Raw genomic sequence first — 20,479 nt, forward strand, 5'->3', positions numbered from 1 at the left:
AACGTTAAAAAAAAAAATAACTCGACGAGCTTTTTGTTGTTGTTTTGTCGTCAGCTTTCTTTAGGTGCGCGCTCTTCGCTGATAGCCGCGTTTATCAGCCAACTGCGCGGTTGGCATTGACAGCATAGCATAACCATAAAACGTTTACCAAATTGCCTTTGTTTTGCTTTTGTTTTTGGTTTTTTATTTTACTTTTCATTTCTTTTCTTTTTTTTTTTTTTTTGTTTTTGGTTTTGCATACACAGTTTTTGTTGCTTTTATTTTCTTTTTTTTTTCATATAAAAAAGTAGTACAAAAGTGTTTAATTCTATTAATTTGTGGATTTCAATTTAAATACGTGGATTTGTTTACGAGAGATGAAACAAGTGTGCAAATATAAACAAATAAACGTGTGCGCCCCACTGCCACCCTCAAACAGGTGGGCGGGCGCAGATGTATGTATGTGTTTGTGTCTGTGTGCCAGGGTGTGTATGTTCTTTGTGTGTGCATGTGTCAGTGTAATTGTGTCTGTGTGTGTATGTGTGTGTGTACTTGTGGATCTTGGGACTGCGTTTATTTACTCGCCGGTCATCATCTCCATGAATTCTGTAAGTTAAACAAAATGACAGACATTATTTAAACGAAAGCCAGATCTAGAAGTATTTATATATGAATACATGTATGTGTATGTATATATGGACATGGAAATAAAGTTTAATTAATGATCAGTTAAATAAACTAAATATAATTTTCGCCACTTTCTATCTTTATTTATCATCAATCTACAATCGAAGTATTTAAAAACGAATAAAAATATAAACACATATGTATAATGATCGACCCTTGTATACTCTTACCAAAAAATATATATATATAAAATATAAATAAAAATATATTATTCAAAAAAAAAAAAAAAAAAAAAAAATACAAAATACAAAATTAGTTATAAAAAATAAATAAAAAGAAAATATAATAAATTTATCAAATTATTAGAAAATTTAAATTATATAATTTATTTATTTTCTTTCAGATTTTCCGTTTTTGTTATATATTTATTTTATTGAATTTAAATGAAATGAATTTATTAAAAAAAAAGGTTAGTTTATTTATATAAAAAATAAACATATTTTCTAGTTTTGTATACATATGACTTTAATTAGATTTATTTTTAAACATCTAAACAAATATTTGCTCCTACTTTTGATATGTTTATTTATAAATTTCTATCTTCCTTTAACTTCACTTCAAACACTAAATATTTCACAGCACTACCATATATACATATGTATATATATTTAATATAGTTCTGCTTTTTCCACATTAATATATATATATATATATACGTATATATATATATATGTAGATCTGTCACAGTTCTTATAAATAGCATCGATGTGCTCCAAAAAAAAAAAAAATAACGATCAGGCTGTCATAATCGAAAACTCAAGATCATCCGAACTGCGTTGTCATATAGAACATCTAGCTGATGTTTACAATTAATTTATGAACGCTACAAAATTGTGGGTGTGCGAGCATGTGTGAGTGTGTGAGTATTGTGTGTGTGTGCATGCTGGTGTTTACGTGGGCGCTTTTCGCAAGCTATTAGAAATGATTCCATGAGATACATACATATGTATCCATGTATCTATAGCATACTCACCATCGAAATCAACTGTACCGGAGCCATCGCTATCGATTTCCTCGATCATAATGTCCAATTCCTGTTCGGTCAGTTGATCGTCGAGCTCCTTGAGGATCTCCTTCAGGCAGGTGGTGGGAATGAAACCATTGCCCTGCTTATCATACAAACGGAAAGCCTCACGCAGCTCCTTCTGCATGGCCTCAGCATCCTCCTCCACAATGAATTTGGCAGCCAACTGCACGAACTCACCGAATTCCAAGCGACCAGATTCTATAGGCGAAAACAAATAATAAAAACGGTAAATTTAGTTTTTATATATAAAATGATTATAGTCATTAATGAAATTATTAAGTATATACACTCTATGCGAACACTCTATAATTAACAAAATTATAATCATTTGTTTGTCGCTTTTTGCATTGCACTGCATAAAAAAAAAAAATAAAATAAAATAAAAAAAACACACACTCTATAAACAATATAATCATACAATAAAATAACAAAATATATTCGCCTATCATTCTAAACAACGCGTTTTGAATTTACGATAGCATTAAAAGTGACTGAATTATGATCAACTATATTGAGTAGCTGAACAACAACCGATAATCATATTATATGATCTTATATTAACTAGAAAAAATACTTACTGTCCTCATCGACCTCTTCGATCAGTTCCTCCAGAATCTTCTTGTCGAAGGGCTGACCTATAAAGAGGTAAGACCAATGAATATAAAAAGTCCAGGCTGCTTAAATATTCTTTCTCCACACACTTACCCATCAGACGCAGAATATCGGCAACCATTTCGGTGGGTATGCTGCCAGTTTTCTGATGATCGAAGCTGTTGAATGCCTTCTGGAGCACGGCAATTTGCTCGGGTGTCAGATCCTCATCCTACGGCAGGATCACGTTACTAAATTGCTTTCAATTCGATTTATCCACTATCCACTTACCACGGCGCTCATGTTGCTGCTGTTGTTCTACAGTTAAAGTATAGATCGATCTGAGAGATTTTCTTCGAAGTGAACACCACGGAGTATTCGTGCCTACTACAAAGCAATGCGGCTGCGTTTTCCAAAATATAGCGCAGAAAATTATATTCAGATCGACTGTCGCTGAACTTGCCACAGATACACATACAAATACACAAATACATATGCAAATACGTGGCGAACGAAGCACGAACACGAGACGTACATTTTCGGTATATGTAGCACATTTCCACGCCCGATGCCTGAATTTTATTGTTTTTTAGAAAGAACTGTAAAAGCGCGATCAAAAACAAAATTAAAAGACGACGAGCAAGGCAACTCAGTCAGCCACCCAGCCAGCCAGCCAGCCAAGCAGGCAGTCGGGCGGACAGTCAGAATGTGAGCCGTATAGTGGTTTTCCACACAGACAGGAAAAACAGCAGCAAACCAGCAGATGGATAGAAGCAAAGAGGGAGATGCCTATGGAAGCTGCATGAATCGCCAGCTATAATGCGATGCGTTGCGCTCTTCATACAAATACTCACAGACACACACACACACAAGCACATTGCCAAATATATATAGCTATAAACAATATGTTACATATATATACTATATATATATATAGATAGATATATGTGTGTGTGTATATATAGACAACAGTTGCACGATGACAGCAACAACGAGATCAACAGCAACACTTGAGATATGGAGAAATGCCCCAGTGAAGCATGCGCTAGACAACGCATAGAGAATGGTTCGCTACACTCAGAGCGAAAGGGCATATTGGTTCAGTGATTAACTTGGCATTAAGCCAAAAGGCAAATAGCAAGACAATTATATGCAGCTGCATATGCATATGAATTGCAATTGAGTATGCGTTAAATATATGCATGAGAAGCGCAAAGAGAGGCAGTTAGAAAGGGTTCGGCGAATGACAATTTGACATGCTATAGTAAAACAGAGCCCAATTATAGACTTAAACGTTAACATGAGAAGCGCAAAGAGAGCCCCCAAGAATGGGCGCTCAGCTGCTTTTACTAGACATGAATTTAGGCCCATCATCATACATATTCAGTCTCTATAACATATAACCTTCATCAAATTCTTGAAAATCGCATAGAGAGGTCCTCGTGCAATGCTTGATGAGCACATGCTTCTGATTGAGCTTAGTCAACTCAACTTGATACTCGAGCAACACTTCCAAGTACATTATCTATGGCTTATCAATTTTATATATGTATATATTTTTCTTCCAGTTTAAGTTCTTTTATAGTTTATTTATGATACATTTTAGTAATCTTTTTGAATAGCTCGAAATTGCTTTTTGCATTCGCACCCAAATGATTAGTCGATGGTACCAATTAATGCGATATGATAGCGTGACGAAAATAGTAGGAGTTGGCACAGCTGCAGCTACAACTAAAACTAGAACTACAAAACTTAAAAACTATTGATCATTTCGATCGTTGCAAATCGAAGCATATTAGTTCCGGAATTTGTTGCTGCTGGGCGCCGAACTGTTGCCGGCTCCACTTTGATTGAGCAGCGCTGTGAGCGTAGCATGCGATGAGCTCAGAGTTGAGCTGGAGGCTATCAGTTTGCCTTTGGTGGTGCTGCTGCCCACGACGGTGCCCTGCAAACAGGGCGTGGCACCGGATGTAGATCCTAGCTCCTTAGACTCCTCCCCGCTGGCCGTCGGCGTTGGCAGCTGCGGCTGAACGGGTGTGCCTTGCAGCAGCGCATTGCGTAAGTGGCTATTGTTGCCAGTCAACTGTTGCTGCTGCTGCTGCTGCTGCTGCTGTTGCTGTTGCTGTTGTTGTAACTGTTGCTGTTGTTGTAACTGTTGCTGTTGTTGCTGCTGCTGCTGCTGATTGCTGGCCACTATGAATGAATTGGTTATCAGGCCGCGACTCTTGATATTCAAGTCCACAAAGAACAATTTCATTTTCTGTATCATTGTCTCCGTCACATTGAACGTGAGCATCATGCTGAGATCGATGTTGGTCTTGTGCCGATAGAGATCATGCGTTTGCTGCAGCCGGCAGACCTCGTCGTAAATGAGGAACAGAAAGCGTGAGCTGCGATTCTCGGCGGCTATGATGCCACGTTGCGCCAGCCATTCGCGATCCTCGGCGTCGGGCAGATAGCGTATGATCTCTGGATGTTTGCTGGCCAAACGGGCGCCGCCCAGCTCCTTGCCGTCAATGCTGAAGCCAAAGGCGAGATTCGCTTGCACGTCCAGCACAAATTTTGTGGTCGTATTGATCTGTGCGGTGTTCCAGAAGATTTGCCGACGCACAGGTGTGGGCAAAGGTCCGCTAATGAGAGGCGTTCGCTGTAGTTGCAGTGTCTGCGACTGTTGCTGCTGCTGCAACTGTTGCTGTTGTTGTTGCTGCTGTTGCAGTTGCAGTTGTAACTGTTGCTGTTGCTGCTGTTGTTGCTGCTGCTGCTGCTGAAGCTGCAATTGTTGTTGTTGTTGCTGCTGCTGCTGTTGCTGTTGCTGCTGAGCCGGCACTGGCATTGGCTTGCCTGCAGCTACGGCGTAGCCCAAATTGTTGGCAAACATTTTGCTATTGCTCAAATCGTGCGCCTTTGCAGGTCGCTTAAGGGCCAAACGTTGCTGCTCACCAGCAACAGTTGCTGCTGCGCCAATCGGACGTGGCTGGCGTAGGACAAAATTCGTATACTGCGCCTTGGCATTCTCCAGGAGAGCACACGAGGACATCTTTTGCAGCGTTTCCTCATTCACCGCATGCTGCCCGAGATTCTCTTTGATGTTACCAAAGGCGGGCTTGAAGTAGTTCTAAATTGAGAAATGATTGAGATTAATGAATGATGTTTTTATATGGTAAATATCGCTCTTGCTTACGTTCATATAACGCTTGATTATGTCATTGACTTCCGTGTCGAAAGCCTGTTGCACGCTGATGCGCAGCAACTCCAGAGCTCGCATTGCCGACTCCGCACTGCCGCCGCTCTCCATGTTGTGGACGCCATTGTAACGCTGTCTGATGCGCTGCAGCATTGACTCTGCCATATCAGGGGTGGTTACATATTTCTGTGGAGAGGCGAAGGATAAGGGTAGTTAATTAAGCATTGCTAGAAGCTGTACAGGGGATTCAGAATTTCAGCAACTCGGCAAGGATGTTTCTGTATAATAAAAGTCACACGTGTATGGATATAGGACTTCTTAGACTATATAGTTTTCAGCTCTATGCTATTCATTTTCCAACGCAGGAATTCTTTATACATACTCCTTAGAGCTGTCATATGATAACATGCCTGGATATAGTCAACTGGATTAGCAACACGGGACTTTTTATATCAATGCTCTATCCTCTCTATACCACAAGTAACTAACTAATGGGCTCACCTGTGGAGCCCTTACATAGGTACACAAACAAAGTTTAAAAACTAAAGTTCCAGTAACTATGGAGTATATTTTGCTCAACACAAATACAATGTCAATTATGTATCAAATAAAGCCAGATATATCTACAAAACAAATTAATTGAGGAGTATCTTGAGGGTCGGCTACGCACCAGTGTGGCATCCGTTCCATTGTGTAAAGTTGCCTCTGTTGTCGCTGGCTCCGTTTCGATGTGTTTCGTGGGACTGGCGACGCGCGTGTCCATGGAGTGTGTTGTCTGATTGGAGCAGTCGGAGTCATCCGAGGAGGAATTGCCCTGCAATCCTGCAGGTGAACGTTGCTGTGCATCGTTGTTGATGTTGTTATTCGCTGTGCTTGCCGCATCGCTTAGAATCTTCCAACTGCGCTGGATAACCATCTTTTTGTTTTCTATTTGTTGTTTATAATTTTCGCTAATGTGAAAAAGTTTTCATTTGGTTTCAGCTGCACTTGAACTGCTGAGCTGCTTTTTATCTGGGCTGCCTGCTGGCCAGGGACCAAGGTCTGCAGTGCGCATGCGCGATTGTGCCACCACCAGCAGTAGAGCTCATGCCCCGCCGACCCATAAAATCGTAACAGAACAATAACTTTCAACAGCTGCTGCTGCTGGCAGCTGGCTCCGGCTTTGCCACTGGCTGTGGCGCTGGCCCTGGCTTTACAACCGGCTCTGGCTCTGGTTCTGGCGCTGTCATTGCCGGGCTGCAGTCCATGTCCAGTTCACCCAGCTCCAGACGTCGCTGGTGATCCAACAGGCTGCGCAGCTCAGCGAATTCCTCTAGATCATCGTCCTCATCCATGGCATTGACATCAGCAGCAACTGCAGCGGGTTCCTTGACGGTCTCGATTGCTTTGCTGGATTTCTTCAGCTGCTGTCGCTGCGCCAACAGCTTCCTGTCAAACTCATCCATATATTCGAGTGCGGCACTGGGCAGATAATCATCTGGAGCCTCATAGCCGCTGTGGACGGGCAGGTTCAGCACATCAGGCAGCATAAAGGGAAATAGCCAACAAACTAAAGGTGTGCTGCCGCAGGTGTAGCTGGCCTCCTTGTGATAGAAGAGCAGACCGTCCAGCTGCGGCTGATTCGCCTCCCACTGGGGATAGCGTTGCAGCGCCTGCTCCACAGCGCTGGCGTCCTCAAAATCATAGTACTCCAGCAGCTTTAACGGTTTTTCATTGCGGTTACTGCGCTCGCTCAGCTCGCCGTGCTCATCGAAGCGCGACCGCAGCCAAAAGAAACGAAAATTTGCATCGCAATCGAGCAGCAGCTGCTGGCCAAATGAGAGCGCATCCAGCACAAAGAAAGTATCCATCTCCTGAACGTACACGCAATCCAGCACAGTCTTGAACTTCTGCACGTAGCCATCGCCAGGCAACAGCGAACGCAGCTGCATGACAATGCGTCCTGCTTTATTGTAGACCTTCGTACGGCCATTACTGGCCATAACCAAGCAGCGCTTGCCCACGGGACAGGGCAGTAGCAACCAATCGGACAAGTTGTCGGGACGATGCCGCAGCCATTCGGATTGCTGTAGCCTTAAATACGGATTCTTGCTGTCATTGTTGTTGTTCTTAGTATTTTTGTTACGCTGTCTGCGTTTTTTCTGTTGCGCTTTGCTCTGTCCGCTCGATGTTGACTGCTCTTGTTCATCGTCGTCGTCGTCGTCTGAATCTTTAACGAGCCGGTGGACATCTTGTTGCAGTTGTCTTCGCCTCTTTTGCTCATAGAGCAACTGTTGCTGGCGCAGCTTTTGCTGCTCGCCGAGATCGACGCTCTTCTTGTACAGTTCTTTGTAATTACTGCTCATTTTCAAAATACGAAATTCACACCGCAAACAAAACACACCGGCGCTGCAAATTGTATTTTGACATTCTCACAAACTTACGGTCACACTGTCGATGGTTGAATAAATATCGATATCGAAAAACATCGCTTAGACAGCTGATTGACCTGCACTGGCTCTGTCATTTGCCGGCTTTTATTATTTATTACTTAAGTGCCTTTTAAATGAAAAACAGAAATGAATAAAGCTTCACGTCTTTTCTGTCCCGCATTGATAATTCCAAAAAATGCAGTTGTCAAACAAACGGAACAGTTGTCACTCAGCCAGAAGGTAATTGTGAACTCGTGTTACGAAAGCAAAAGTGAACTCTTGTTAGATTACAATCTTCCTATTTCTAGCTGCTAACTGAGCTCGGCCTCGTCAAATCTGGCAGCAATGGCACCTATCAAATTATGCCTATAGCTCAGCGCGCCTTGGACAAATGCATTAATTTGGTACAGCGCAACATGCAGGAGGCTGGCGGCCAAAAGATCAGCCTGCCCGTCCTAACGCCCACGCAGCTGTGGAAGAAGACAGGCCGCCTGGACGGAGATATATCCGAGTTCTATATGGTGCGCGATCGCAGTGGCAAAGAGTTCCTAATGAGTCCGGTGAGTAAGCTTTGCCTTCAAATTATCATTACTATCATATGTGCTCTGCAGACTCATGAGGAAGCGATCACAGCTATGTTGGCCACCACAGCGCCCATTTCCTATCGCCAGCTGCCCTTGCTTTTATACCAAATTGGTCCCAAGTTTCGTGATGAGCTGAAGTCACGATTTGGCTTGATGCGCGCCAAGGAATTCCTCATGAAGGACATGTACACATTCGATGTATCGAAGGAGAAAGCGGAAATCACTTATGCAACTGTTAGCGAAGCTTACGAACGCTTCTTCAGGCAGCTGGAGGTGCCTTTTGTTAAAGGTGCGTAGTTAGCTCTATACAAATACCGTTTCATCATAAAGTTCTCTCTTTTAGTTGAGGCGGCCACGGGCATTATGGGCGGCAGCTTGTCGCACGAATACCATTATATTTCCCCAGTCGGCGAGGATACTCTGCTCAACTGCAGCTCCTGTGGCTATGCGGGCAATGCTGAGGTTTTTGGAGAAGATGCTACTAGCACATGCCCCAACTGTCAGAGCACACAGCTGAATCGTGTGCGTGGAGTTGAGGTGGCACACACTTTTCTGCTGGGCGACAAGTACTCCAAGCCTTTGGGTGCGACCTATCTGAACACCTCAGGCAAGCCGGAAACTCTAGTCATGGGCTGCTATGGCATAGGCATAACACGCATCATAGCTGCAGCGCTGGAAGTGCTCTCCACAGAGCATCAGCTACGCTGGCCCACGCTGCTGGCGCCCTACGACGTGTGTCTAATTGGACCAAAGCAGGGCAGCAAGGAGCAAGTGCCAGGGGAGCGCATAGAGAACGATTTGCTGCAGCAGTTAACACAAGTCTGCGGCGCAGAGCAGCTGCTGCATGATGACCGCAAGGAACTGACCATAGGCAAACGTTTGATGGAAGCGAAACGCTTGGGTCACCCACTCACCATTGTTGTGGGCGCCAAGGCAACGCAAGGAGAGGCGCCCAAGCTGGAACTGCATGCAAGTGGGGCGGACCCAGTGGAGTTGAATACAACTGAAGTGCTGGAGCGTGTGGCATCGCATGTGCGGCACAAGCAGCAGCTCTTGCAGCAAATACCCAGCAGTGAAACGGATGTTCGAGTAAGACAAACTGTTGGTCATGTGTATTAGCTTTATGTCTATAATAAAGATAACAATAACTCAAAACAAAACTAGTCGCAGCCACGCTGATTACTCCACTAGCTAGTGCTCCGCGTAGTCCGGCTCGGGTATCTGCGGATATATCTGGACCTGCTGCTGTGGCTTGCGTGGTGGCGGCGGTGGCTTGGTTATCATATTCGTGTACGACCAGGGCATCTGATTGCGCAGCTCCTCGCTGATGCGCGGATTTGTCGGCTGCATTGGATAAATTTCCGAATAGCGACTATTTAGAGCTGAGCTCGAGGCCAGCTGCTGTGCTGCTGGCGACAAGGGTGTAACTGGGCGTGGTGTGGTTGAATCCGAGGCGGGATAGTTGAGCTGATCGGGATGGGCATCGGTATTGCGGTAGGTGCTATTCTCCTGCTGTACGGGCGACAGTGGCGATAGTGGAGACTGTGGTTGCTGCTGTGGCGGCGGCAAAACCTGCACTGGCGACTGCAGTGTGGTTCGATCATTGGCCTGGTAACGGGAATCCTGTCGCTCCAACATGTCTGAGGTCTGCGCTGGTATTATGAGAGGCGATGGCTTGGGACGCACCTGCTCCGGAAACTGCGGCTCCTCCTCGAACTGGGGCGTTACAGCTGTCGGTGCCGTCGGCTGCTGCATTTGCACCACATACGCCGTCGACTGTTGCGCCGACAGGGAACGTTCTATCGGCTGGCTATTAGTTTTAGCTGCCGTCTGATTGGCCAGCACATTGGATAGGGACAGACAGAAGATGCCGCCGATCACATTCAGCAGCCAGATGATCACCACACGGCAGCTCAGACAAGTCATCAGAATGGCGGGCGTGGAAAAGTAGACGCCAAATGTATCCAAATAGTTCACCACTTCGCTAGGAGTTGTAGGATCCAATGTGGCGCCCACAAACTCAAAAGCATCATTCAGTGTCTGTTGATGGAAGACGACTTTTATAGATATCTCCTTTTCTCTGAGTTCCCATTTTTGGCCTTACCAAAGTCTTTGATATGTCCATGCCATGATAGACGGTGGCCACTATATCCAGAATGCAGCCAGCCAGCACGGACAGGAACCAGGGCCAGTAGATCACGCCAGAAATCAATTTGGTGGTGGCGCAGCACAGGGTGACTACGGTTAAAGGAGATAATTGTAAAATGGATCTGCTTTGATATATGTACTCTGGCACCACTTACGTATGATCAATGCGGAGGCAGCCACCCAAAGGCCGCTCACCACGGCATAGGTGACCATAAAGATGAACTCGCGATTCTTTGTCTCATACGACTGATGCCAATCCATGATCAACGGGTAGCTGCCTTCTACGCCATTGTAGCTAAGCTCAATTATCGGAGGACCACATCCTTCCTCTGTTGAAGACATGGCATGAAGCATAATGAAAAATGTTTAGGTAGCTGGAAGACTTACGCACAAAATAGATCAAGTTCATGGCGAACTTGAATGGGTCGGCAGCAATATTCGATGTTTCTTGGCAATCTTGCATTGTGATGCCCCATATTGAGAGTCCCAGGTATGCGAGGCCTTGTACCTAACAGGAAAGGAAAGATCAGGAAGATGTAAGTAGACATGATAAAAGAAGCAGAAAGCTACTAGCTAAAGATTAGGAGATGGATGATGGAAAATGGAGGATGAAAGATAGGAGACAAGATATAAGAAATAAGAAATAAGATAGAGAACGTAGGATATAAGGGATGGAAGATAGAGGATAAACAAATAAAAGGGCAGATGGGAGGATATAGGATATAGAAGATGCTAGCTGAATTTCCTGATTTTTATAGATAATTAAAGATTTTGAAAATCTAGAAAAAACTTTGTATATCTACCTTTTATACTACAAATTTCACATATGTATATACCATTTCAATTGAAATATTACCCTAGTACCTATACAAGTTATCAATTAACTGGGAAATTTTGATTAATATTTCATGCGCACTGTGTATCACGCATATCACATAGAGTTTGTTATCAAGAATTGAGTATGTTCATTAGAAATCAAAACTTTTATATTATATACAAGCAAATTTCGAGGAAGTAATGAAATAAAGCAGCTTTATGATGGCAAAATGTGAGTTAATCAGTTTCGGGAATGACTAATTCATAGTTTTTCTTAAATTCAAAACAGTTGCAAGCCAAAGCTAAATTTAGAATTGTTTTCATATGATGAGATAATAGATAATATATAATAGAACTTACCAGTATGACAATAGCCATGAATAGCATAAAACATTTGGCAAATCCCACGCTGACTCCAGCCATAATTTCTATTTTTTTTTTTTTTTTTGGCTAGTTTAAGTTAGTGGAAATGCCAATTGGCTGGTTTTCTAACACCTCGATAAGACCGCACAGCTATAAATTCAATTAGAAATTAAGGAAAGGCTTTGGTACTCTCACATATACACACACACATTCATAAATCTTATCAGTCTAATGAGTTTTTTGGTAATTTGGCATTTCTGTAAACTCTATTGAAATTCCAATTGGAATTCTAATTTGAACTTCAATTACTTAATATCTCTTATTTGTTTTTGATATAGTTTACAGTTATATATTGCTATCACACAGTAGGAGTGAGTCACAGCACTTGAATGAAATTACACTGTCGTACATGCAGGTACTTTTATTATTATTTTCTTTTTTTACACACAATATATAAATAAACTTATTTGGAAGTCAGCTACGTATGGCAGAGCCACAGAAGCAGTTGTTACTTTTTTTTGTACACTATTATTATTAATATTGCTGTTGATATTTTTTCTGTCGTTGTTGTTCGTTGTTCGTTGTTGTTGTTGTTATCTCGCTCACCGTTTGATGGTGTAGGTGTATTTCCGTTTGCACCTGCCTCCGTTGCGTTCAATTGGAAAAGTGTAGCGCGTGCACCGGCTGCTATTCTTGGACTGAGAGCCGGGCAGCAGCAACTCATCCGCCCATTGAATAGCCATCGACAATTGCCTTGGCTCGACTGTAATTTGGGCACGCCGATAAGATAAGCCTAATGAAATTTTAAGGGTAAACCTGTGCGCTATCACACACAACTATGTGCTGGGCACCTAAAAGACCGGGCCAAGATTCTGCTCGCCTCGCCAATTGTATTTGTCATTCAATTACTTATCAAATACGCCTTATCTAACACCTCTTTCAGTTCATATGTGTCTACTGTTTGTTTTTTAGCCTAATACATTTTAATTATATGTGAATTAAGTGCCATATTTATAACAATTTGTGCCAATTTTAAAAATGTTCGGCTGCAATTGGCTTGTCTCACGGTGCGTATACTTAATATCTGCCATTCTAGTCATGTGGACTGGAATGGACTTCCCCTCATTCTCTTTTCTATGATGGACTCGTGCTCGTTTGTTTATCAATTCGGCGATCGTGTTTGATTGATGTGCATGGTCTCCAGGGGGAGCAGTGGACCAAGGGGAACAGCTTGTATCCAGATCCATGTATAGATGAGTCAGTCAGTCGCAATGGGTGAGTGACTCCCAGTGCAATGTGCGCTGATAGGAAAGAGTATCAAGTGCCTTGTGGAAAATAAAAAATACAAAACACCAAACGCGATGAGTAAATATTTGCAGAGCTGTAATAAAATGCGACAAATGCAAAGTTGAACAAACAGCGTAATACAAGTTGAACTCAATAGATACTTGAATAGAATGTGTGTAACATTAGACAAGAAGATAAGAAGAAGAGGGACAGAGCAGATACAGAGCGTGAGAGGGATAGAAACAAGTGAATAGGCAGAAATATATAGACAACTATTATATTAAATGAAAGAGAGGAAGTGGTAAAGTTAGAAAGAGAGAGAGTGAAGAAGAGTCTGACTGATATATAAAGAGAAAGAAAAAGAGAGGGTACATCAGAAGATGAGTAGAAAGAGAATAAAATAGAGGGGGCAAGAGGTAGAAATAAAGTGAATTATGAAAAAAAGAAAAAAAATAGAAAAAAAAGAGCGAACAGAATAGAATAATAAATAATGAGAAAGAGAGAGAGAGTAAGAGAGGGAGAAGAAAAAAAGATAGATAAAGAGTCAGAGAGAGAGAGAGAGAGGGTCAGAGTAAGAGATACAGAGAGAAAGCATGTATTATATGTTTGGTCAAAGAGGAAGAGACTTAGACATAGAGCTGACGAAAGAACAATAGAATCAGAAAACAAAAAAAATTAAATAAATAATAATATAAATATTAAAACAAATGTATATAAAAATAGATAGAAACAGAGTGATACAGAGAGATAGTTAGTTAGATAGTAGAAAGAGTGATAGAGAGAGAGCGAGCGAGAAAATGAGATGAATAAAAAATACTAAAAGAGAAAAAGTAGATTAGAGGGATGACGACAGAGAAGAAAGTCTAAGTAGCGTTAAGAGGACATTGATTGAGATAGAAAACTTCAATATTTAACTAAGATAGAGCAATGATAAAAACAGTTAGTAATACCAAGAGTATTTTCTAAAATAAATACAAACAGGAACATTTCTTCTGCAATAAATATGAAAGTTCCCTCAGCTGTCTGTGATTTCACTTTAATTTATTGATTTAATTTTATTTTCCATTTCATTCAATTTCAATATTTTCCCTTTGTGATAGCTCACATTATGATTGATTGCGTTTTCGCAAATTACTATTCAATTGCGAAGTCCCAGCTGATTAACACTTCGTTGAGTTTGAATAATAAATACAAAATTGCAGTCGAGAGTTGCGATTCGCAATGCTACACACCCCAACAAAGTTGGGCAATGTTTGAGTAACCCAATTGTATGCACTGGGAATTATTTGCGCCCGTGAACTGATAAAGCTTTCCGATCGACAACTGAACACAATGGCAAAAACAAGGAAAAGCGATCTCAGCGACAGTTTGAAAATTCATTTCCTTTCGCTTGCCACGTAGCTGGGAAAACTTTTGCCATGCTCGACTGAGTCGAGCTCGATGGGATGCTAATCCAAAAGGCGGTTTCGCTGTATGCATTAGCAATTAGAGCCTCAAATTCGGCAGAGTCGCGGAGATGAGTCTCCCCTTCTGTCCCCCCTCTTGCCCTACCCGCTCGATTTGCTGTGTGAATTTCAAATTTAAATAAAAACGGCGCCGCAAGTTTGCTGTTTGGGCTTTCAGATCAAATCACATGACTTTAATTCAACTTGGCGCGATATAAATATGTATATGTATGTATATATATGTGTGTGTGAGTGAGTGAGTTGAGTTGAGTTTCGAGTTGACTAAGACTAGAGCGGCTCCAAATGATTAGACACGCGCGGTCAGAATGACAGGCTCTGCCTCCACCTCGGCGACCTTAGCCTTGAGCTTCTCCTCCACCTGCTTCAGCTTCACAATTGGCTGATCCGCGGCGGTGGTGGTCGTGGTGGTTGTGCTGGTTAAAGGGGTGTTGGTGGTGGTGGTGCTTGTGCTGCTGCTGCTGCTGCTGCTCGGCTCGCTCGTGGTCGCCTTCTCTGTGGTGCTGGCCTGCTCGGGCTTGGCGCTCGTGCTCGTGCTTGTGCTCGTGCTGGTGCTCGTGCTGGTGCTCTGCGCCTCAACACTCTCCACGGGCGCAGTTGAGGTGATGGAAGTCTTTGTGATGCTGATCTTGGTCTGTTTGCCATCGCTGCTGTCTTTGTTGGCATCCTCGGTGATGGTGGCCGACGTGATCTTGGTGTGGTGTACCTGGAAGGTGGGTATCAGTGGCACTGAGACACCGTTCTGGGGCAGCACTGAGACACGATCGATGATCAGATGCGCAGGTCCGGACTCATCGCTCAGCGGCACCTTCTTTGTGGTCTGCAGCAGAATTTTGCGCTCTTGTGAGCTGTCGGCCTCCACCGGGGCTGCTGTCGTAGACACAGCATCCTCGGAGCGTTTCGAAATGCTGTGCTCATTGGTCTCCAGGGGCTCGATGGCTGCGACTGGCTTCACCTCGACCACCTCAGAGCCTGCGGCGCTGGCGCCGTTCAGGCTGAGCGCCGACTGAAACAGACTGTTCTCCAAGCTGCCAATCAGCGTCTGGAACGATACCTGCTTCAGCTGGCCGTCGGCATTGGCCAGCACCTGACGCTTGACCACATCCTGCGACGTCTCACGATCCACGGGCGCATTCCTGCCCAAGAACAGATCATTCAGATCAAAGGGTGCGGCACAGCTGCAGCTAAAGGTGACAGCCAGTAGCTATTGAGAGAGAGAGAGAGAGAAAGAGGGATAGAAAGAGGGAACATATATTAGCTAAAGATCAGTTGGCAATGGCAGCTGCTACTCACAGTGAAAATCAATGTGCTCTTCATGGCTCAGTGGTTGTTGTTCAATTGAATTTCCGAGTTGTTTTCTCCACAAAGTCCAGATTGATAATAAGTTCGCTGACGAGAAGTGTGCGCGTTTTTAAGCGTAACGCCGGACGGCCTAAAAAAAAAAAAGTTCAGTTAAGCTTTCAGTTAGCACTCTTCAAACGTGGCTCAAAGCAAGCGAGATACAGTTTTGTGTGTGTGTGTATGTTTTTTGTTTTTGTTGAACTGGTTTCTAGAAGAAAAACCTGCGAATTCTCCTTTAATTGCGGTTATTTGTTGTTTTGTTTAATAAAATGAAATATTTGTTCTAGAAGTTCTGCGATATAGATATATGTATGTATATCATACATATACAGATAGACATACATACATATTCAAGGGAACTCTATCAAATTAATGGTAATAGATACAACCTTCGGCCAAGAAAGAGAATCAATTCAAGGATCGATCCGAATGTCAGGAAAGACCACCGCACCCAGCTAAAGCTTTCGACTGTTTACTATTTTGTATCGCAGTTAAGCTCTGTCGCATAAGCTGCAAATTAATTGAATTAACATTAGTTTGCGATATGATTTTATTGGATTTGTATTCATTTCCAAGAAATCTCATTTAAAACAAATACATATTTATTGATTTTTATTTACGAACAATTTAATTTGCTGCAAGCGAAATTTGTGTCTGACTAATTTTGGCGGAAAACGATGCGCAGCTTAAACAGCCTCTCTAATCTGCTGGTCACAACTGTTTACTTAACAGTCGCAGCTGAACCTGCTTTTCACTTTGGGCTTTGGCAGGGGATTTTCAAGAATTGATTGCCTGTTAAGTGGAACAAAGAGCAATGAACAATTAGAATCAAGTCGGCAGCCGAAAGAGCTCGAAAATTTGAGAAGCTGAAGTCAGGCAGCTCGTGCTATATCGCATGAGCTCATGCCGTGACATCTAATCTATTTTTGCCTATCCTCAGAGTTTACAGTTTTTATTTTAAGCTGAAATGATGCGACGTTAATTAATATTGAAAGCTCAAGAAAACAGATTGACTGTTAAATGGAACAATGAACAATTAGAATCAAGTCGGAGCTGAAACAGCTCGAAAGTTTCACTAGCTGAAGTCATCTCATGCCATATACCTTGTCACCCGAACTATTTTTGTATATCTTCAAGTTTTATAGCTTTTATTTTAAGCTCAAATATGTGACGTTAATGAATATTAAAAGCCAATCTTAAGCTATTAAATTTCAATGTGCAAATTGATCTATAAAATTTTCCATATATATTTCAATTGAAACTCTAGTTCCTACAGCTCGTGAATGAAAATTTCGGGATTCGTCTGGTTCTGTGTGATTGTGAAGCAGCTCAAAGCAGTTGCCGCCTGCTCAAACAGAAAAGAAGGCGATGCCGGATGGAGTCACAATCTCTAATAATTAAACGTTTTTATTGAATTAAAAAATTGTCACAAAAAAGCGAAAAATAATTAGAAAATTGTTAAATATTTAAGTCTTAATAAACAGCACCTGCTAACAAAAACTCTCAGAGAAGAATTTCGAAAAATGATCAAAAATACAATTTTTGAGAAGCGTTAAGCATAAAAATTCAAGAACGCTTTTAAAAATTAAATTTGAAAAAAAAAATAATAATAATAATTCCATTCTTAATTTGAAAAAAAAAAAAAAAAAAAAACAGTTCTGACCAATCATAATGTTTAATTGCTGCAGCTACTAATAAATTTGCCTAAGATTAGAGCACATGAAAAATAAAATATAAATAAACGAAGAACTTATTTCTGCTTCACGCGCTGCGTATGAGTAATTTCCTAATTTAATTTTCAAAATGTTAAAAATTATACAAATTAAAAATATTGGAGCTCTGACTGGCAGTAGTTGCTAAATAATTTATAGTTTTAAGAAGTAATAAATTTAAAAAAAATAAATAAATAAATAAACAGAAATAAACTACGAACTTTCTTCTGCACACACGCGGCGTATGAGTGATTTTTGCTATGCGCTTTAGCCACACGCTGCGTATACGCAATATTTAATGCTGCATATTCGTTCTTTTCGCTTCAATTCTATGTGAAATTTGTATTATTTACCTCATCGAATACAAAGTTGTAAACGCCTGCCTGTAAGGCAAACAGTCGTCACACGCTGCGAATGCGTAATTTGCTACAGTCAGCCAGACAGCGGCGCGTGCAGCGAGCTGACGCACTCGCTGGCAATGTTTGCAATGAGCCTATTTTTGGGGCTTAGCCAGCGGGTAAACAACCAATTTGACATCAACATAAAACCGTATTGAGCGCGCTTTACACCAACATGAGATTTGCGTAGACGGCCTCCGCTATTGATATTGATATTCAATATTGAAACGAGCACAATTAATTAGAGCCTGTTGACGGCGCAGCTCAGGGAAGAAGCAGATAAAGACAATAGATGGCCCCGTGCCCTCTAGGCCGGAGAGGCTGCCCAGAGACAGCGAGAGCAGAGACTGCCGAAAGAGGCAAACCTGTCAGCCAATTAACAGGTGGCAATAATTACGCGGAATCGCATCTCGCAATTCGCACCTGAGCAGCGACTATAAAAGCCGATGATCCGCACTAATTAGGCTCAAACTTGCGAAGAACAGGCCAGGGAACAGAGCAACCAACAGCAGCAGAAACAGCACCAGTAGAGCCTATTTCGTGAAAGGGCAAACCAATTGAGGAGGCGTTCCAGAGATGAACTCACCACAACATGCGATCCTAGGAGCCGCTGTGCTCGGCATGCTGCTCGCCTTTGGCTGCACGCTGCCCCTGCTGGATGTCAGCTCCGGTCTGGACAATGCCACCCTCGAGCAGCTGCAGGCGAATGGCAGCGATACGCCCAAGAATCTGTAAGTAGCAAAGGATGTGACACTGAGAGAAAAGAAGATGTGCGATAAGAGTTGGGCAAAAGTGAAACCAAGACACGAGTAGTTATGGGATTCTAATCAACTGAAGTAGTGCCCTGAAAGAAAAGTGAATCTGAGATTAAGACAAAAACAATATTAATTTTATGTGCAAAAATCTTAGTTGAAATTTACTTTGTTGTACACTGTGAGAAAAGTAGAAAAACAAATGCAATTTTAATTTTGTTTTCTAAAGTTTTAACTGAAGTATAAATTTGCATTGTTTAGCTTAATCTACTTAGCTTCAGATCTGTCTTCTAGTCAAACAAGTTTATCAGGGAATTCAAAATATGTATCCTTAAAAATAATGAGCGCTTTAAGTTCTCCAACTCCAATTCTTTTCTAATTTCTCCACTCTCCAACTCACTTTAGCTACGTGGTCAAGGCAGTGGTCTATGAGATCGGCATACTCACCGAGGTGGGCGAAAATGACACGGACTTTGAAAGCCAGGAGCGTGTGGATCTGACCTTCTACGATGCGCACACGAATGAGAGTCACATTGATCTGGGCAATATACCGTTGCCCATTCAGACCAATGTCTCCGGCCAGGTGCTAACGGGCATTGCTCCCATCAACATCGGCGCATTCAGCAGTCCCCAAGAGCTGCTCCAGACGCTCCCATTGACGGGGAGCATTGTCAATATAACGCACAGTGACACGGCCTTCTATCAGCTGACCAAGTCGAATGCGAGCGACTTAGAGAAGCCACAGGTGCTCAGCGAGGATGACTTAGCCAAGCTGACGCATGCCTCTGAGCTGTTCCCGCCGAACGGGTCGCTAGGTGGCTTGGGCGGGACAGCCGGCTCCAATAATTTGGACGATAAGTCGGAGGAGGAGTAGCAATAAATCAATTGAAGCTAAACTCCAAATTTGGAATTCTGATAACAAAATAATGCAGTGCGTTGTGCTCCCTATCATAATACCCATATAAAACACATATCACATAAGAAAAAGTATTGTTAACCGTAGTAAATAAGTGTTATTAGCGACAGTGTTAGACAAGACTGCAAGAGATGGAGTCCGTTAGGTAGCATTCATATCTAGAGCAAGTAGAAAGTACCGCCCTCAGCATTGACTTGGCCATAGTCAAATCACTTTTTGTATACGTAAACGTAATAATTAAAGAAAACTGAACAAACAAAAAAACAAATTTTATAAGTGCTAGATCAAATGAGTTTTTACTGGGGGCCCCATGTGACTGGGAGCTGCTAAAAGCTTTCCATCCATTCACACTTCTCACCTGAACTTGAATGATTAATACAAAATTTACTGTTTTACTGTTTTCATATAAATGTACATATATATAGAGAGAGACATTTATATACACGATCTTGGCTTATACACATTCTTTCCGGTCTGTCACTCCATTCATATCTATAAATCTATATTACTTTTTACAGTCAGTCTCATTATTTTGACTAAAGTTTGAACCCGTTTTAGAGGTCAATTTAATTTCGCGCATTCTTATGAAATAAATGCTCTAATTAAATAACAACCAACCAAACAAATTGAACGTTTCCAAACTGTTCCACGAGTTACAGCTTATTGCACAAATAGCGCAGTTTAACAAAAAGTTGACTATTATCATCTATATATTTATGTATATCCTAGGTACGGATGTATATCTATCTATATTTATTCAATTCAGAAAATTTACAGATATTATACAACTATATTTATATATAGAAAAATAAGATTAAAT

General features: G+C 42.0%; 7 protein-coding genes across 8 annotated transcripts; 2 read left to right on the plus strand and 5 right to left on the minus strand.

Annotated features, from left to right (window-relative positions):
* Positions 1 to 157: 157 nt before the first annotated feature.
* On the minus strand, positions 158 to 2,735 carry TpnC73F (Troponin C at 73F). Its single transcript, XM_018005848.2, has 5 exons — positions 2,576 to 2,735; positions 2,399 to 2,516; positions 2,272 to 2,328; positions 1,640 to 1,891; positions 158 to 585 (listed from the first exon to the last, which is right to left on the minus strand). Exons 1-5 carry the CDS (start codon positions 2,585 to 2,587, stop codon positions 557 to 559), a joined length of 468 nt encoding a protein of 155 aa, XP_017861337.1. The 5' UTR covers positions 2,588 to 2,735; the 3' UTR covers positions 158 to 556.
* Positions 2,736 to 3,816: 1,081 nt separating this feature from the next.
* On the minus strand, positions 3,817 to 6,393 carry LOC108612812 (uncharacterized). The gene is made up of 3 exons (XM_089467840.1): positions 6,139 to 6,393; positions 5,466 to 5,654; positions 3,817 to 5,399 (listed from the first exon to the last, which is right to left on the minus strand). Exons 1-3 carry the CDS (start codon positions 6,382 to 6,384, stop codon positions 4,080 to 4,082), a joined length of 1,755 nt encoding a protein of 584 aa, XP_089323966.1. The 5' UTR covers positions 6,385 to 6,393; the 3' UTR covers positions 3,817 to 4,079.
* A 79-nt stretch (positions 6,394 to 6,472) lies between these two features.
* On the minus strand, positions 6,473 to 7,813 carry Snup (snurportin-1). The gene has a single exon (XM_018005833.2). It carries the CDS (start codon positions 7,811 to 7,813, stop codon positions 6,596 to 6,598), a length of 1,218 nt encoding a protein of 405 aa, XP_017861322.1. The 3' UTR covers positions 6,473 to 6,595.
* A 163-nt stretch (positions 7,814 to 7,976) lies between these two features.
* ProRS-m (prolyl-tRNA synthetase 2-like protein, mitochondrial) lies at positions 7,977 to 9,623 on the plus strand. Its single transcript, XM_018005830.2, has 4 exons — positions 7,977 to 8,119; positions 8,188 to 8,439; positions 8,491 to 8,752; positions 8,807 to 9,623. The coding sequence occupies exons 1-4, from the start codon at positions 8,027 to 8,029 to the stop codon at positions 9,580 to 9,582; spliced, it is 1,383 nt and encodes a 460-aa protein (XP_017861319.1). The 5' UTR covers positions 7,977 to 8,026; the 3' UTR covers positions 9,583 to 9,623.
* On the minus strand, positions 9,554 to 12,557 carry LOC108612816 (uncharacterized). 2 transcript variants are annotated; one of them, XM_018005832.2, is made up of 6 exons: positions 12,397 to 12,557; positions 11,788 to 11,940; positions 10,999 to 11,119; positions 10,767 to 10,940; positions 10,568 to 10,701; positions 9,554 to 10,503 (listed from the first exon to the last, which is right to left on the minus strand). In XM_018005832.2, the coding sequence occupies exons 2-6, from the start codon at positions 11,848 to 11,850 to the stop codon at positions 9,655 to 9,657; spliced, it is 1,341 nt and encodes a 446-aa protein (XP_017861321.1). In that variant the 5' UTR covers positions 11,851 to 11,940; positions 12,397 to 12,557; the 3' UTR covers positions 9,554 to 9,654. The 2 variants fall into 2 exon arrangements, with proteins under 2 accessions (XP_017861321.1, XP_089323973.1); XM_089467847.1 differs by lacking the exons at positions 11,788 to 11,940; positions 12,397 to 12,557 and adding an exon at positions 11,415 to 11,565.
* Positions 12,558 to 14,680: 2,123 nt separating this feature from the next.
* On the minus strand, positions 14,681 to 16,391 carry LOC108612821 (uncharacterized). Its single transcript, XM_018005843.2, has 3 exons — positions 16,271 to 16,391; positions 15,834 to 15,972; positions 14,681 to 15,744 (listed from the first exon to the last, which is right to left on the minus strand). The coding sequence occupies exons 2-3, from the start codon at positions 15,855 to 15,857 to the stop codon at positions 14,830 to 14,832; spliced, it is 939 nt and encodes a 312-aa protein (XP_017861332.1). The 5' UTR covers positions 15,858 to 15,972; positions 16,271 to 16,391; the 3' UTR covers positions 14,681 to 14,829.
* Positions 16,392 to 18,439: 2,048 nt separating this feature from the next.
* On the plus strand, positions 18,440 to 19,948 carry LOC108612825 (uncharacterized). Its single transcript, XM_018005846.2, has 2 exons — positions 18,440 to 18,722; positions 19,149 to 19,948. The coding sequence occupies exons 1-2, from the start codon at positions 18,568 to 18,570 to the stop codon at positions 19,615 to 19,617; spliced, it is 624 nt and encodes a 207-aa protein (XP_017861335.1). The 5' UTR covers positions 18,440 to 18,567; the 3' UTR covers positions 19,618 to 19,948.
* The last annotated feature ends 531 nt before the right edge of the window (positions 19,949 to 20,479 follow it).

This window comes from Drosophila arizonae, chromosome 4 (assembly GCF_054131065.1).
Source record: "Drosophila arizonae isolate 15081-1271.41 chromosome 4, UAZ_ARI_1.0, whole genome shotgun sequence".
Classification (NCBI taxonomy): Eukaryota; Metazoa; Arthropoda; class Insecta; order Diptera; family Drosophilidae; genus Drosophila; species Drosophila arizonae.

Coding starts and splice junctions, on each gene's coding strand:
- TpnC73F (XM_018005848.2), bottom strand. Junction 2,329..2,398: donor CGATATTCTGCGTCTGATGG/GTAAGTGTGTGG, acceptor ACCTCTTTATAG/GTCAGCCCTTCGACAAGAAG. Junction 586..1,639: donor CGGTACAGTTGATTTCGATG/GTGAGTATGCTA, acceptor TTTAACTTACAG/AATTCATGGAGATGATGACC.
- LOC108612812 (XM_089467840.1), bottom strand. CDS start 6,384: ATGGTTATCCAGCGCAGTTGGAAGATTCTAAGCGATGCGGCAAGCACA. Junction 5,655..6,138: donor ATGGAACGGATGCCACACTG/GTGCGTAGCCGA, acceptor GCCTCTCCACAG/AAATATGTAACCACCCCTGA. Junction 5,400..5,465: donor TAATCAAGCGTTATATGAAC/GTAAGCAAGAGC, acceptor TTCTCAATTTAG/AACTACTTCAAGCCCGCCTT.
- Snup (XM_018005833.2), bottom strand. CDS start 7,813: ATGAGCAGTAATTACAAAGAACTGTACAAGAAGAGCGTCGATCTCGGC.
- ProRS-m (XM_018005830.2), top strand. CDS start 8,027: ATGAATAAAGCTTCACGTCTTTTCTGTCCCGCATTGATAATTCCAAAA. Junction 8,120..8,187: donor AGTTGTCACTCAGCCAGAAG/GTAATTGTGAAC, acceptor TCCTATTTCTAG/CTGCTAACTGAGCTCGGCCT. Junction 8,440..8,490: donor AAGAGTTCCTAATGAGTCCG/GTGAGTAAGCTT, acceptor TGTGCTCTGCAG/ACTCATGAGGAAGCGATCAC.
- LOC108612816 (XM_018005832.2), bottom strand. CDS start 11,850: ATGGCTGGAGTCAGCGTGGGATTTGCCAAATGTTTTATGCTATTCATG. Junction 10,941..10,998: donor GAACTTGATCTATTTTGTGC/GTAAGTCTTCCA, acceptor TGTCTTCAACAG/AGGAAGGATGTGGTCCTCCG. Junction 10,702..10,766: donor TGCCTCCGCATTGATCATAC/GTAAGTGGTGCC, acceptor CTTTAACCGTAG/TCACCCTGTGCTGCGCCACC.
- LOC108612821 (XM_018005843.2), bottom strand. CDS start 15,857: ATGAAGAGCACATTGATTTTCACT. Junction 15,745..15,833: donor AGAGCACATTGATTTTCACT/GTGAGTAGCAGC, acceptor CTCTCTCAATAG/CTACTGGCTGTCACCTTTAG.
- LOC108612825 (XM_018005846.2), top strand. CDS start 18,568: ATGAACTCACCACAACATGCGATCCTAGGAGCCGCTGTGCTCGGCATG. Junction 18,723..19,148: donor AGCGATACGCCCAAGAATCT/GTAAGTAGCAAA, acceptor AACTCACTTTAG/CTACGTGGTCAAGGCAGTGG.